At 45.0% G+C, this 14,079-nt stretch overlaps 1 protein-coding gene across 10 annotated transcripts in view; it reads right to left on the reverse strand.

Annotated features, from left to right (window-relative positions):
• The window catches only part of PDK1 (pyruvate dehydrogenase kinase 1), a 38,494-nt gene extending 34,049 nt beyond the window's left edge, over positions 1 to 4,445 (reverse strand). For 4 of the 10 annotated variants that reach the window (XR_004984920.2, XR_004984919.2, XR_006740560.1 and 1 more), the window contains exons 1-2: positions 4,176 to 4,426; positions 1,990 to 2,131 (exon numbers count right to left, since the gene is read on the reverse strand). Coding sequence is in view for 7 of the 10 variants with exons in the window: in XM_036421398.2 (XP_036277291.1) it covers positions 1,990 to 2,131; positions 4,176 to 4,365 (332 nt within the window). In the remaining 3 variants the exon portion in view is untranslated. Of the gene's footprint in view, positions 1 to 1,989; positions 2,132 to 4,175 lie in introns of all 10 variants that reach the window. The other 6 variants (XM_036421395.2, XM_036421394.2, XM_036421397.2 and 3 more) reach the window with 6 other exon arrangements.
• Positions 4,446 to 14,079: the final 9,634 nt, after the last annotated feature.

Genomic DNA, 14,079 nt, shown 5'->3' on the forward strand with positions numbered 1-14,079 from the left:
CTATAACCAATAACTATGTGATCATGGGCCTTGTCTTAGTCTCAGAAAACTGTAAAGCCCAGCCTACTTGGCCTAAGAGTCTAACTTAAAGGTCTATGTTTTAAACCTTAATTTTAGATGTTCATGTCCAATCAACAAATTTGTTGAAAGCCTACAATCTATACTACCTAGTTCTTTTAAACTAGGGGTGTCGAACTCAATCAGAGAAGGGGCCAAAATCTAAAATCCAGCCTAAATCGCGGGCCGAATGGTTTACTGAACAGTCATAAACTGTCATTGTGATGGAAACGCAGCGGAGTGCAGTGATGATAGCGGGGTGTGGGCCACATTGCAAGGCCTGGCGGGACGGATTTGGCCCACGGGCCTTGGTTTTGACACATGTGTTTTAAACAGAACTGAACAAAAACACAAAAGTCATGGGAATGTTGGTTTTAGTTTATCTAACATCTCAAGGCAGTAAATTACCCGTTAAGGAAGGAGCCAAATAAAGTCCAAATTACTTTCTCAAGGTCTTACCACCAAGCACAATGGCAGTGCAGGGCCAGAGCTAAAAACACGCCACTATGGTTCAATGGTCTTCAAGAGAACAAGGTCTAACTGCCCTAACTCAGCAGACATGGGGAGGGGAGAGGGAGGAGGGAATTAAAGTGTTTTTAAAATTTGCAAATCCATGTTAGTTTAGAAAGCTGTTGTTGACAACCTGCCTCTCTACATTCCAGAGTTAAGTGACTCTGATACCTACAGGTCTCTAACTATTAATGTGCTCTTCGTTGTCAAGAAAAACTGTGCTCTTTTATTCAAGAGAGATCTGAATACTTACAACATGTTAGGCACAGATTGGATTTCTAAATGCAACATATGCTATTTTTAATGAAGAATTTCTAAAAAAGCAGGCATAAGCTTCCAGAGAAAAGTATCTTCTCTTTCATGTATTATTTAAAATTGATATGAGATCAGTTTCTTGCACCAACTATACTGCCTACAAAAGGAAAGCAAGGATCTCCATGAATCATTATTGGGAAATGTCTTGCAGCTGAATTATGTCCATTTAAACTGAACTTTGACAGACTCTTTCATTTGAAATGCTTAGTGATTAAGAGAACGATTAAGTTAATAACATTAACAAGGAAGAATGTATATAGGTGGCCACATATGCTGTACACCCTTCATAATTTTTTTGTCACTTTTTTGGACGAGAGATCAGTTTCTATACAATTCCAATAACTTCTAATTGTTTTTAAATAAAAAAGGTTTTAACTTGTGACTTATAAAGATATATTTCAATAAAATAAATTCAGTTTATAATAATATATGCACTTTTAATCCATTTCATCTTTCTGACTGTAGCATAGTATAGTAGAAACAAAAAAATCCAGGTTTGAATCCCAGTGCCAGTACTAGGCAAAAAAAAAAAAAACAAAAAACTTCATTTGTTGGAACCTGTTTGATCATCTAGAGTAGGGGTGTCGAACTCAATCAGAGAAGGGGCCAAAATCTAAAATCCAGCCTAAATCGCGGGCCGAATGGTTTACTGAACAGTCATAAACTGTCATTGTGATGGAAACGCAGCAGAGTGCAGTGATGACAGCGAGGTGCGGGCCACATTGCAAGGCCTGGCGGGACGGATTTGGCCCGTGGGCCTTGTGTTTGACACATGTGATCTAGAGATTATGTAAAATGGAGATAATAATGACTACTGGGCAGGGTGTGGAAAGGATTAAAGGTGCTGCATATAAATTCCTCACTTCAACAAATGCCATATATTATTATAACATCCCTGCAGATTGAATAAAATAAATCTTGAGCTTAGTGTCTGCATTTCTGTGCAGTTGTTTTTCTCAAAACCAAAGAGTGGTAGCATCCAGGATTCTACTAAAGAGCAACCTTAAGATTCTACTAGGGAGTAAAAAAAAAAAAGATTTATTTGCTTTAACTTGAGTTTAGTCCACAGCCCCATTGCCATTGAAACTGCAAACACGGCGATCTTACCAGCTTTGTACCAACTGAACCGATGGTGTCCTGAGAAGATTATCTGGGAGGAGACTTATTTCTTTCATTATATTTGCCAATCTAACAGGCAACTCTTGCCGCAGAAACATAAAGGAGGTCTTTTCACAAGCATTCACAGATCCTGAAAACAGACATGGTGGGAAGAGCAGTGAGTGGAAGCCATAAGGCAGCAGAGGCCGAGGCAGGGGGAAGCACAGAGGGAGTCACTGGGCCAGAAACTCCAGAGGCGTAGCATTACCCTAATGACAGGGTGAGGGAAGGGGCGAGGGAGGAGAGCCCAGTCTCCAGAGCATCCTGAATAAACCTTCCAGCTCCTGACATTCCAATTGCTCCGGAGAGCAAGGAAGAAACTCTCCTGTCTCCATTATTTGCATCCTTACTGTAACTTCCTGTCTTAGAACGAATGCAACCTGAGCAAGTCTGAGCAAGGTGAGGAGTCTAATTAACAGGACCTGCAAAGCCCATATAAACTGCTGCTGCCGTCACTTACAACACGTTTCCTACGTCTGGGTTTATGAGAAGTGAACATCTGTCAAAGAGACACAGAAAATGCTGTCAGGTGCACAGGAACCACTATACTAATTAGAGAAATCCTGCCATGTGCATGGGAACCACTATTCTAATCACTATAACCAAAGCGTAAGTGCAGAGAAGGGCTTTCGGGCAACAAAAAGCAAAAAATACCAATGCCTGTTCAGCAACCATCTCCCACCACCACCACCACCACCCCTCTCCACTCCCCAACCTCCATCCTATTCAATTGTCTAATTCCAGGAAAGCAGCCTGCTCCTCCCTCCACTCCTGCATCAGGATACTAAGCAGGCCCGTTGTAGAACGTCCTCTGGCTGGCAGTTCCATTTTAAGTGAAACTGAAAAGTCGGATCATTTCAGCAATGCATTTGGAAGTCGCTAATTTACTAGTAATCCTGCTATTTCAGCAAAAGACAACCTAAGCAAAAATTAGATCATCAGCAGCAGGAACGACGGTATTAAAGGAAGACATTTCCTTGTGAAAGTTGAAAGGTATACTTGTAAACAAGGCCACACTGACCCCTTAGTCACACTAGAGTCATTTTAACATAAAAACAAAAACTGAGGATGTGAGCCCCCAAAATTCGCCCTCTGTCAACCACAACTTTAAGACAAAGTTGCCAGCCATGCTGGTATCTTTCAAAAGCCCACTAGGGATCCGTCCATTACCTAACAGCACTCACAATGCAGAAGGTAACTGTCTACTTAACTGTTATGACTTCATACACTGAGTGTATCTGAGTTCTCCCCTTTCCCCTCAACACCCCATGTGAGAAGTCAAAGAGCCTCACTTTGCAATTCCTCTGGAATTTGCTGTATCCGTTTTAGAAAGAAGCACGCGCGCGCGCGCGCGCGCACACACACACACACACACACACACACACACACACACACAGCAGGAAGAGGAAGGTGGATGGATAGTCGCTTCCAGGGGGTGAACTGTCCATCTTGCACTCATGCACTGGACACGTGCTCAAGACCTGCTCGCTGCTGCTGAGATGAGCATGCCATTGGCGGAAACCCTGCAGCCGGTGACAAGGAAAACATTCCGGGAGACACTGGGCCAGCTATAACCTGCTTCCCCTGCCGTCAGGCAATTCTATGCAACCGTCATACCAAACTGGGCATCTCTCCTCGCTCTGCGGTGTCTGCCAGGACCCCCGGAGGTGCCTCCCCCAGAGCCCGGCGCGGCAGAGGCCCCGCCGCGGGGGAACCCGCACACGTGCGCCGCCGGGGCCTTTGGGTTTCCAACAATAACCACCACCAGGCACCCGCCCCGGGACGGCTCCGACCGGCGGGCCCAGCACCTGGGCATCCGGATCGGGCCCGAGAGAGGGAGGACGGAAGCACCGGGGGCGCCGGGGAGGGGGCGGGGGCGCAGGGGGGGACGGGACCAGGGCCCCGGGGAGGGGGCGGGGGCGCCGGCGGGACCGGACCAGGGCGCCGGGGAGGGGGCGGGGCGCAGGGGGGATGGGACCAGGGCCCCGGGGAGGGGGCGGGGGCGCCGGCGGGACCGGACCAGGGCGCCGGGGCCCCGGGGAGGGGGCTGGGCGCAGGGGGACCGGGGCGCCCGGGCGCCGGGGCCGCGCGCACAGGCCCGGGCCGGCCGGGGCCGCGCTCGCTCGCTCGCTCACCGAAGTCCAGGAACTGCTTCATGGAGAGCGGGGACGGCGAGAAGCGCGCGTAGAAGTCCACCTGGCCCGGGACGCCGCGCTCGGGCGCCGGGCCGGAGGCGGAGGCCGAGTCGGAGGCCAGGCTGCGGCGGGCGCGCGGGCCCGGGCCCCCGGCCGAGGCGGCTCCGCGCAGCAGCCGCGCCAGCCGCATGCCGAGCCGGAGCCGCCGCGCCGGGCCCTGCGCTGCGCTCGGGCGGCGGGACGTGCGGGACGTGGCGGCCGCGGGGCGGGGCTCTGCCGGCAACTGTCACCCGCGGCCGCGCCCCCCGCGCCGCCGGCCGGGTCCGGGAGGGAGGAGGGAGGAGGTAGAGAGGGGGGAAGAGGGAAGAGGAGGGTGGGGGAGGAGAGGGGCGCGGGGAGCGCGCGGGGCGGAGCCGGGGCGGGCGGCGGGGGGGCCGCTGGGCTCCTCGGCGTGGCGGGCCGGTCCCAGCGCCTCCGGGAGAGCCTGTGTGCACGGTGCGCCCCCTTCCCGCGCCCTTTGGGGACAGATCCCACCTTCCTGCCTCCCCTGCCTCGGCCCTAAGGCTCGGGGTCGGGCCCGCGGGGGGTCCTGAAACTCCCCTGCGATGCCAGCCCCACTTTGACAGGAGAGGAAACTGGGACCCAGAGAGGGTCGGGCACGGCCAGAGGAGTGGCCAGCGCCGGGGAGGGTGGCCCTAAATAGACCGGTGACTGCAGCCCCGAAGAACGGCACTGGCTGGCGGCCCGGAGCATTGTCTGTAGGCATCCCCGCACCGTCAGCGTGTGTTTAAAGGGTACCTGCACTCAGCTGCCCCTCTCTGTGCCTGCCATAGGGTCACCGTTGGGCTGCTCCACCTTTTCCAGATTTCTAAATATAAGTGACTAGAGACTGGACAGTTCCCCGTATTGGTTTAACCGCATAGACAGAGCTGCAAAGGATACAGTGAAAAGCACTGCTGTCCCTTCTCTCTGCTGCCTCTCCCCATTTATCCACCTGCATGGCTTTATGGTATCTTAGAGGCAACAAAATTGCCTTTCCATGGGTGTGAAATGTATCCATGTATATATATATATATGGAAATAAAAATTCAAAGTGAGAGGCAACAAGCGTTGGAGATCACACAAAAAAATAAATATTCTGGAAGCATTGATTCAGGCAGAAACCCAAACCGAGTTCTGATTGGGGAGTGAAGGCAGAGAGTTTATGAGAAGAAAAATGGGAAATACATGAGTAGAAGGAATTCGTATTGGTACTAATAAAGCTAAGTCATTTCAGGTACACATGGCTCTTCACTGATTACAAAGAATGGCTTTGATTAGCAGTTTTTGTCGGAAGCCTGTTTTCCTGTTAGCTTTACAAACAGTTGTTTGGAGAACAGAGCTACTCTGGCCCACGTTGAAGGTTCTTTTGCCCAGTTCAGACATTCCAAAGGTTTGAGGAGTAAGACAAAGCAGCTGTTATATGTATGGCCTAGAATAGCAGTAGTATGTATTTATGGCATAGAATGGCAATTCATTTCTCTATGGTTGGTCTTGGTGCCTCTAACCATTTTTTCTTTTTCAGATTTCTGTTAACATGGTAGTTAAGACTTTGATAAAAAAAAAAAAAATCCTTAGAGGAGGCAGTGTGAACACAAGACTTTGATAGGTAGGTAGAGAAAGTGATGAGGGAGGAGGAATTATCTCATTTATATGTTTGCTGCCTCACTAACCATATTCTGTAACTCCCCACTCTGGCCAGCTTTCATGCATTCTATGAATATTTGTTGAATGCTACTAACATGCTAAGTAATTACTAAGTAATGTTTTGTATCTACATAGTTGGGAATAAAGCCACATGCAATTCAGATAGGAATCCCTTCTGGATATGCCTGCTCTTACAAACATATACGACAGGGACCAACCTGGTAGAATTTTATACCATATCTTCCAATATTAGAGAGCCTTCTCTGTGAAAGAATGAGTTAGTTTGGTCTTAGTGATTCAGACAGCAGATGGAGAACTTGTGGGTGGAAACTTAGAAAGATAGATCTGACTCACATGGGAAAACATTCAATGGTTACCATCAATGGACTGTGAAATGGGCAGCTTCAGAGAGAGAAGGGGTTCTTGTCAATGACCATTAGCCTCTGGACAACAGTTCTGTAAGAACAGTGCAGAGAGGATTATGGGGAAGCAATATTGTACAATGAAAAGAACTTGGCTTCTGATTTTAGGTCCTGGCTCTGCCATGAAGTGGCTGTGTGACCTTGAATGTGTTACTTTGAGCCTTAGTCTCCTTACCTAAAAAGGCAGAATAGCCCTGGCCAGTGGTCTCAATGGTTAGAGCATCAGCCTGCTCAACAAAGGGTCACAGGTTCTATCCCTAGGCTCAGATGAGATGCCTGCAGGAGTCAACCACTCTCTCTCTCTCTCTCTCTCTCTCTCTCTCTCTCTCTCTCTCTCTCCTTCTACCATCTTGCCTCCCCTTTCCACTCTCTCTAAAAATCAATGGGAAAAAATATTCTTGGATGAGGATTAACAAAATAAATAAAAAATAAAAAGGAAGCACACTACCTGTCTCACAGGGTGACTGTGACCTAGATGGTATGGCTATGTGTGTTAGCACAATGCCCAGGGCATTTTAGAGCTACTTAATAAAGGGTGTCTATTTTTTATCATTATTGCTGTATGTTTTTTTAAATATGTTTTTGTTGATTTTTAGAGAGAGGAAGGGAGGCAGAGAGAAAGAAACATTGATTGGCTGCCTCGTTTATGCCTCCTACTGGGGGTTGAGCCCGTAACATGGTCATGTGCCCTGACTGGGAATCGCACTGGCCACCTCTTGGTACATGGGATGATGCTCAGTCAACTGAGTCACACCAGCCAGGATGCTGTATGTTTTTAAAATTATTTCCTTGTTAGGTTTTCCTTGTCAGAACTGCTCACATGTTTGGCCTGAAGCCAACTTTACCAAAGGTTTGGGAGAAAACGTGAAACTGACTATTAGACATCCTTAAATTCTTCCCTCAGCCATTCCCACAACTCTGTCCCAGCCTTCCTTCATGCTGCCTGCCTCTTTTCTCCTTTCCTTCCTTCCAGACCACTCCCTGAGCTCCACATGCTTCTCACACCGCGATGCACAGTATTATTCAACTCCCTCAACCTCTGTTTACATCTCTGAGCAACCCTGTTTGCTTTCCACCTGAACATGTCCAGGTGCTCAGCTAAACATTAACTTGTGTGGAAGCACAAAAGCCCAACAGAAACCTTGAATTTTATTTTATTCTAGGAGAATGAAGGTTATTCTCCTAGAAGCCGGTCCAACTGTTTTATAACATGCATTTCTTTTTCTCCAGAGTATATTCACAAACTCCAACCCAACATATAGAGAATGGGTATATAAGGACATATATAATATGGCATCTATTTATTTATTTATTTATTTTTAATATATTTTATTGATTTTTTACAGAGAGAAAGAGAGGGATAGAGAGCTAGAAACATCAATGAGAAACATGGACCAGCTGCCTCTTGCACACCCCCTACTGGGGATGTGCCCGCAACCAATGTACATGCCCTTGACCGGAATCAAACCTGGGACCTTTCAGTCCGCAGACAGAAGCTCTATCCGCTCAGCCAAACTGGTTTCGGCTATTTATTTATTTATTTATTTTTTATCAAAGCCTTAGGGCCCAGAAACTAGAGAGAACATTGGATTTTTTTTTTATTTTTTTTTCTTTCAGATATCTGTTAACATGGCGGCCGTTAAGACTTCTATAAAAGTGTCTTACAGGGAGCACTAGGACAAAACACCATAAGAGACATAGAGAAAGTAATCCAAGGGTGGTATCTCCTTTTTGGGGGAGGGTATCTCTTTTATATTATCTTTACTAAAGGGCTATGTTACATTTATATTTCATTATGTAGCTATAAAATATATGTTAAGACAATAAAAATCTTTATATGTAGCACTAGAGGCCCAGTGCAAGGAATTGGTGCACGGATAGGGCCCCTGGCAGCTGCTGGTTGCCAGTCAGGGCCTCTGGAGCCTCCCTTCCCAACTCCCAGTTGAAGGAACAATTTGCATATTAGGCTTTTATTATATAGGATACTTGGGACAGGTCCTCCTCGTTTAATGATAATTTATCATCCTTGTTGGGCTGCTTTGACTGAAGAATGGAAAACAAGCTAGCTGTGTCACCCTGAAACCATTACCTTCTGGCTGCATAGAGCTCAGAGTGAAACCAAGGGTCCTTGTAATTTTGATTAAGTTTAGTTTTAAATCATAGCTCTAGAAATCATCTCTTTCTCTTTTTCTATCTCTCCCCCAACCCCACCCCTTCTGAGACCTAGTCTTGACGTAAGTTGTGTTTCAGTTTCTGAGCCTTATTTGGAATGACCCTCTGCCTATTTTCCCATGAAACCAGAGGGCAGCTGGAAAAGACCTCCGAGCCGTCTTCCAGACCTGAAGAAATAATTCATTACCTCACGTCACCTCCCACCAGTCAGCTCCCATCACAACCCCGAACCCCGTAACCCATGGTGTCTTTGATTTTGCCCTATATACTCTTTAACCTACACACCATGGGAGAAGCCGGGCTTTTGAGCATTAGCTTCCCGTTCTCCTGGATGGCGCCACTTATAATAAAATAGCCAGTATTTCTCCACTGCAATTCTGCTTTTAGTGTTTGGCTCTGCTAGCGCCAGGTGAACAAACCTTCTGTTCTATAACTGGAGGACAAGAGGAGAAGAAAGTCATGATTTCTATTCCGCCGCTCCCTTCTTGCCAGGCCGTGATTTGTGCCCCTCTTCAGTGTGGCCACAGCTCCCTCCCTCTGACCAGCAAGCCTGTTTCCCTCTGTTGTTTATGGGGGTGGGTGCTTCACCATTCTTGCTGCCTACCTCTGTGACGAGTTCCTTTGACACATTATAATTAGCTAGTTATTAATAATAGGAAGTGGGAGGCCAGACATTATAGGCATTGCCATTTGGCAGCTTTACCAGAAAGCTGCACTTTCACACTCCCCGGGAACCGCGGGCTCATTTCCACAGATAACTGGGGGAGGAGACCCAACAAGAGGAGACAGATGCATGTCCAGTAAAGTTGGGTGACAGGGAAGATGTCTGTCAATCTAACCTCAGGAACGGTGGATTGCCTAGAGGAGATGAGCCACCACAAGCCTGTGAAAACGTGGGGATACATATTCCACACACAAACAGAAACAGTGCACTGTATTCCACTGAAGCAGCATTTCCCCCTGCAAACATTTGGCTTCTTTCTTTAAGGAGCCCTGCCATGTGAGGCCGTCCTACTCACCAGGATTTGTTTTAGGGAAAACCGTATTTATCTGGCGTAAGTACTGTACTGCGCTTTGATAGGCTGCAGGGGCTGAGAGACCCAGCTCTGCAGGAAGCCAGGGAGGAACTCCCTTTTCAGAGCAAAGGGGAAGGGGTGGCGGAAGATCGCCAGGGCTGTTTCCCAATGAGACACTCCCTCCCTGAAACCTTCAGTAAAGTTTACCAAAAAGAAGGAAAAGACTGTTGAAACTGGATCTTCTATGCCTTTGTGCAAGTTGGTGAAAAGAATGAATTCTGCATTCTTTTGGAGAATGGTAGCTGGTGGGGACCAGCAGTTGCAGGAGAAGAGCCTAGGTCAGTGCTGAAGGTGCAAACCCCTCAGTACATAGACTGGGCAGGAAGAACTCAGGCTTAGACAGGAATTAGTGGTTTGAGCCAGGTCCCTGAGGATCCAGAAGCCGCCTGCTGATTCTGAATTATACAGTCCCGCAGCAGAGTTCAAGTCCCTTCTTTAAAAGTTTGTTGCATGATGCCAAAACTGGTTTGACTCAGTGGATAGAGCGTCAGCCTGCGGACTGAAAGGTCCCAGGTTCGATTCCAGTCAAGGGCATGTGCCTTGGTTGCGGGCACATCCCCAGTAGGGGGTGTGCAAGAAGCAGCTGATATGTTTCTCTCTCATGGATGTTTCTAACTCTCTATCCCTCTCTCTTTCTCTCTGTAAAAAATCAATTTTATATATATATATATATATATATATATATATATATATATATATATATATATTTTTTTTTAAGTTTGTTGGGTGGGGAGGTGCACATGTTTATTTCATCATCAATTTTCCTTTATTTTTTCCATGTTGTTTGTTCTTGAGTTCCTAGCTGCCACTTCTGGGGCTCACTCATTCATTAAGTGTCCCTTTAGAAATGCTGTGTGCTGGACATAGCGTCTGGAGATACGGCAGTGAGCAAGATTCCCAGGTCCCTGCTCTCCTATGGGGAAGAAGCAAGTAATAAATAAATATATAGATTATGTCAGAGAATGCTAGGCTATAAAGATAATATGACAGAGCAATAGCTTGTGTGTGTGTGTGTTATGAAAGCCACTTTACTAGGAGGTCAGCAAAGGCCCCTCAGATTAGCACCTTCAGAGGCCCTAAGAGAAAAGGTGTTAATGTGACCCTTCCCACCATGATCCTCAAAAAACCAAGCATCCGTCTTCTAAAGAACAAAACAAAACAAATTCTTAAACTTCATTCATTCATAATTCAGCATGTTAAAGAACAAAATTCAACTGAATAAATGTGAAGATCTAATTAGCTTTGTTAAGTGATTCCAGAATCAGGCAACATCCTGCCTAACACAAGAAAAGGTGCTCCAAAGTATTATAAATGAAGTTTTTCATAGTCCTAGGTGGGCAGCCTGATGCTCTAACCACTGAAGACACCGGCCAGGGCTAGGCCATGGCTTTGTTTAACTCTATAAGATCCCCATTAGGTTGTTGGGTTGATTAAGATTTTAAGTAGCAAGTAGAAAATATCGCCCTTTTCAAAGCTCTGCTTCCATCTTTGCCTCCAAATGGATACCTCCTGCCTGAGCTCATCGCTCTCATGGGACTGTGCTAAAAGAAGCTGTCAACATACATCAGTACCTGAGTCTGCTTAACCTTTCTCCTCAGCTGGATTAGAGTCACCTTCCAAGATATCACAGATGATGGTATTATTCGATGTTTTGCATCGCATAACAAGGAACACAGCACTGCAGCCTGTAACATCTGACTTCCCTTTATTTCCAATCATTTCCATGGAACTAATGCCACCTGGCTATGCCAAGATGAAACAAAAATAGAAAGAGGGGTTTTGTACTGAGTGGTTTGTTTGTCCAGCTAACATTTGTATTATCATGGTAAAAAGAGAAAATGTTCAACAACAAAGAGTTAATTTAAGAAGAGAGAGAAGGAGAGAGGAAATGGACACTGGGAGACAGCTCACGGTCTCTAATGCCAATGGCAATTGGAGTTGAGATCACCTGTGGAAGGTAAGAAGCCAGAGATCAGCCCCCACAGCAACAACATTTATGGGATAACCAGTAATAGAAGCCAATGAAGGAGGGCTTCAAAAATGAGGGGGCATGTGATACTGTTAGCTATTCTTCAGCAGTGATGTAAAGTGAGTCCGGAAAAGAAAGCTTTAGGCTTAATTAAACATTTGTTGGTGGCTTTGGAATAAGTGATTTCATGAGCAGTGATGAGGATGATGACTGTAAATAGTAATTGGGAAGCGTTATAGAGCTGAATTTATGGATTTTTACAATGGAAAAGTGTGAGTAGTCTAACTGTGGGAAGTGAGGGGTCCATGAAGGCAACTGGATGTAATGAGAGGGAGAGGTTAAATGCCTGAGGAAGGCCTTGAGCGACTGGAAGGGTTGCCTTAGATGGGAGGAGAGGCATGTATCTGATTAGGAGGCTTTATCAGTGTGTTTAAGCAATGTGTGGAGTTGATGTGGGCAGAGTTGAGCTGGAATCAAGGCTCCTCCACTTCCTAACTATGTAATCTTTACTAATTCCCTCAGTCTCTCCAATGATTAGAGCTATTTCTCTTATTAAACACCTCTGGGACAGGCACTAACCAGTGAAATCGTTTTTTACAGAGGAGAATGCTGGGGCTGTGTAGACTAGTGTAGAGAACATGTGTGTTAAAGTAAATGAGACAAGGACCCAAATCTAGGCAGGAAATTTAAAAAATCCTTACATAATTTGCAATATTTGTTTAGCAGGAGACAGCATACAGCTGAAGCTAAGAGGAAGGTGGGGTAACCCATAGGTAAACCATCTAACCAAAGGAAATTTATAAAGCCAAATATGACAATCCCTTCAGAGATGGGATGTGTTGACAGATTTTACTTTATATTAGGCAGGACTCTTGCAGACTCAAGTACAGAAAACCCATTTCAAACATCCTTAAATAAAAAGAGACTATTTCGTCTCATGTCCCTGAAAAACTCTTCAGGTACTGTGTGGATACAAAGCATCAGAGTGCCTCTTGCCTTCCTCCTTTTCCTCCTCCTCATCATCTCTCTTCCTCCCCATATTCCTCCCATATTTCGATTCTGCTTGTCCTTCACAAGGCCCTTTCCTCAAATGACAGAGATAGCAGAGTAGCCGCCAACTTCAGTAGTCTAGGTGGGCAATATCTTAGGAATGAGACCTCTCTCCCTTATCATTCTAAAAAAAAGCACCAGGTTGACTCTGATTGGCCAGGCTTGAGTGATGTTTACATTCCTGGAAACATGTGAGGAGACGTGGTACACACACACACACACATACACACAAACACTCTCATGGATCGAGTTAGGAAAGGTTCCCCAAAGTATACAGCAGATCCTTTCACCCAAAGAAGGGAGGCTGGGCAGGTAAAAACAACACACATTCATTGTCTATTTCCATGTTCTGCAGACTGATAATATATTTTCTTATATTGCTGTCTATTTACAAATTTAACAGATTTTTATTTCATTTTTGCAAAGTCATTACTGGGATTTAATTAACACATTCAGCCTATGAAATATGATATTTTCTCAAACTTAATGATGACTTTCCGCATTTCCCTCTATTTTTATTTTCTGACTGCTGCTTTTTGAGTCAGGTAATATATTTACATGTTTCCACCCTCTCTTGGAGATTTAGAAAAAAGAAAGAACAAGATTCACCTTTATCTTAGAGAGTTAAGTTGATCTTAAAAGCAATAAAAATATTCTGGATCTAGCATTAGCTGGAATAAGCTATCTCCTCTCTACCTGTTTTCTCTTTTAATTCCCTTTAGCATTTTCTTTGAGTAAGTAGCTATATTGGTTAGGTTCCAATACTCAAAATAGAAACCACTCTAGGTATTACTGGCATCAAGGGATTTAACTCAGGGGACTACAACTATACAAAATAGACTGAAGTGTGCTTTAACTTCTAGAATAATGACCCTCCCAGGGAGCTCTGAGGCGGTCACTAGAAACTGAGGTGAAGGAAAATACTTGTTAGCTGCAATCCAAAGGGATCAAGAGACCACCTCTAGTTAACTATTCTCTGATAATCAGAAGACACTCACATTGTACACCAAAGAAATAAAAAAATGACAAAAACATAAATGTGGATGGTGTAAGTTAAAAAAAAATAATAGTGATTTAGGATGTATTCAAACTTAAGCAACCATCAGCTTAAAATAGACTGCAAAAAACATAGCTTGGTATATATGAAGCACATGGTAACCATATACCAAAATCTATAAGAGATATATAAGAAATAGAGAGAAAGAAATACAAACATAACAGTATAGAAAATCATCAACATACAAGAGAAGATAGCAGGAGAATAAGGAACAGAGAAGAACAACAAATACAATAAAAAAAACCATATCAATAATTACTTTAAATGTAAATGGATTAAAAGCTCTAATCAAAAGATGAATGGATAAAGATTCAGTACATACACACAATGGAATATTACTTGACCATAAAAAGAAAGAAATCTTAACATTCGTGACAACATGGATGAACCTAGAGAGTATTATGCTAAATGAAATAAGTCAGATAGAAAAAAAACAAATACCATATGATTTCACTTATATATGGAGTGTAAA

This window comes from Pipistrellus kuhlii, unplaced genomic scaffold, assembly GCF_014108245.1.
Source record: "Pipistrellus kuhlii isolate mPipKuh1 unplaced genomic scaffold, mPipKuh1.p scaffold_m20_p_7, whole genome shotgun sequence".
In the NCBI taxonomy this organism is placed as follows: domain Eukaryota; kingdom Metazoa; phylum Chordata; class Mammalia; order Chiroptera; family Vespertilionidae; genus Pipistrellus; species Pipistrellus kuhlii.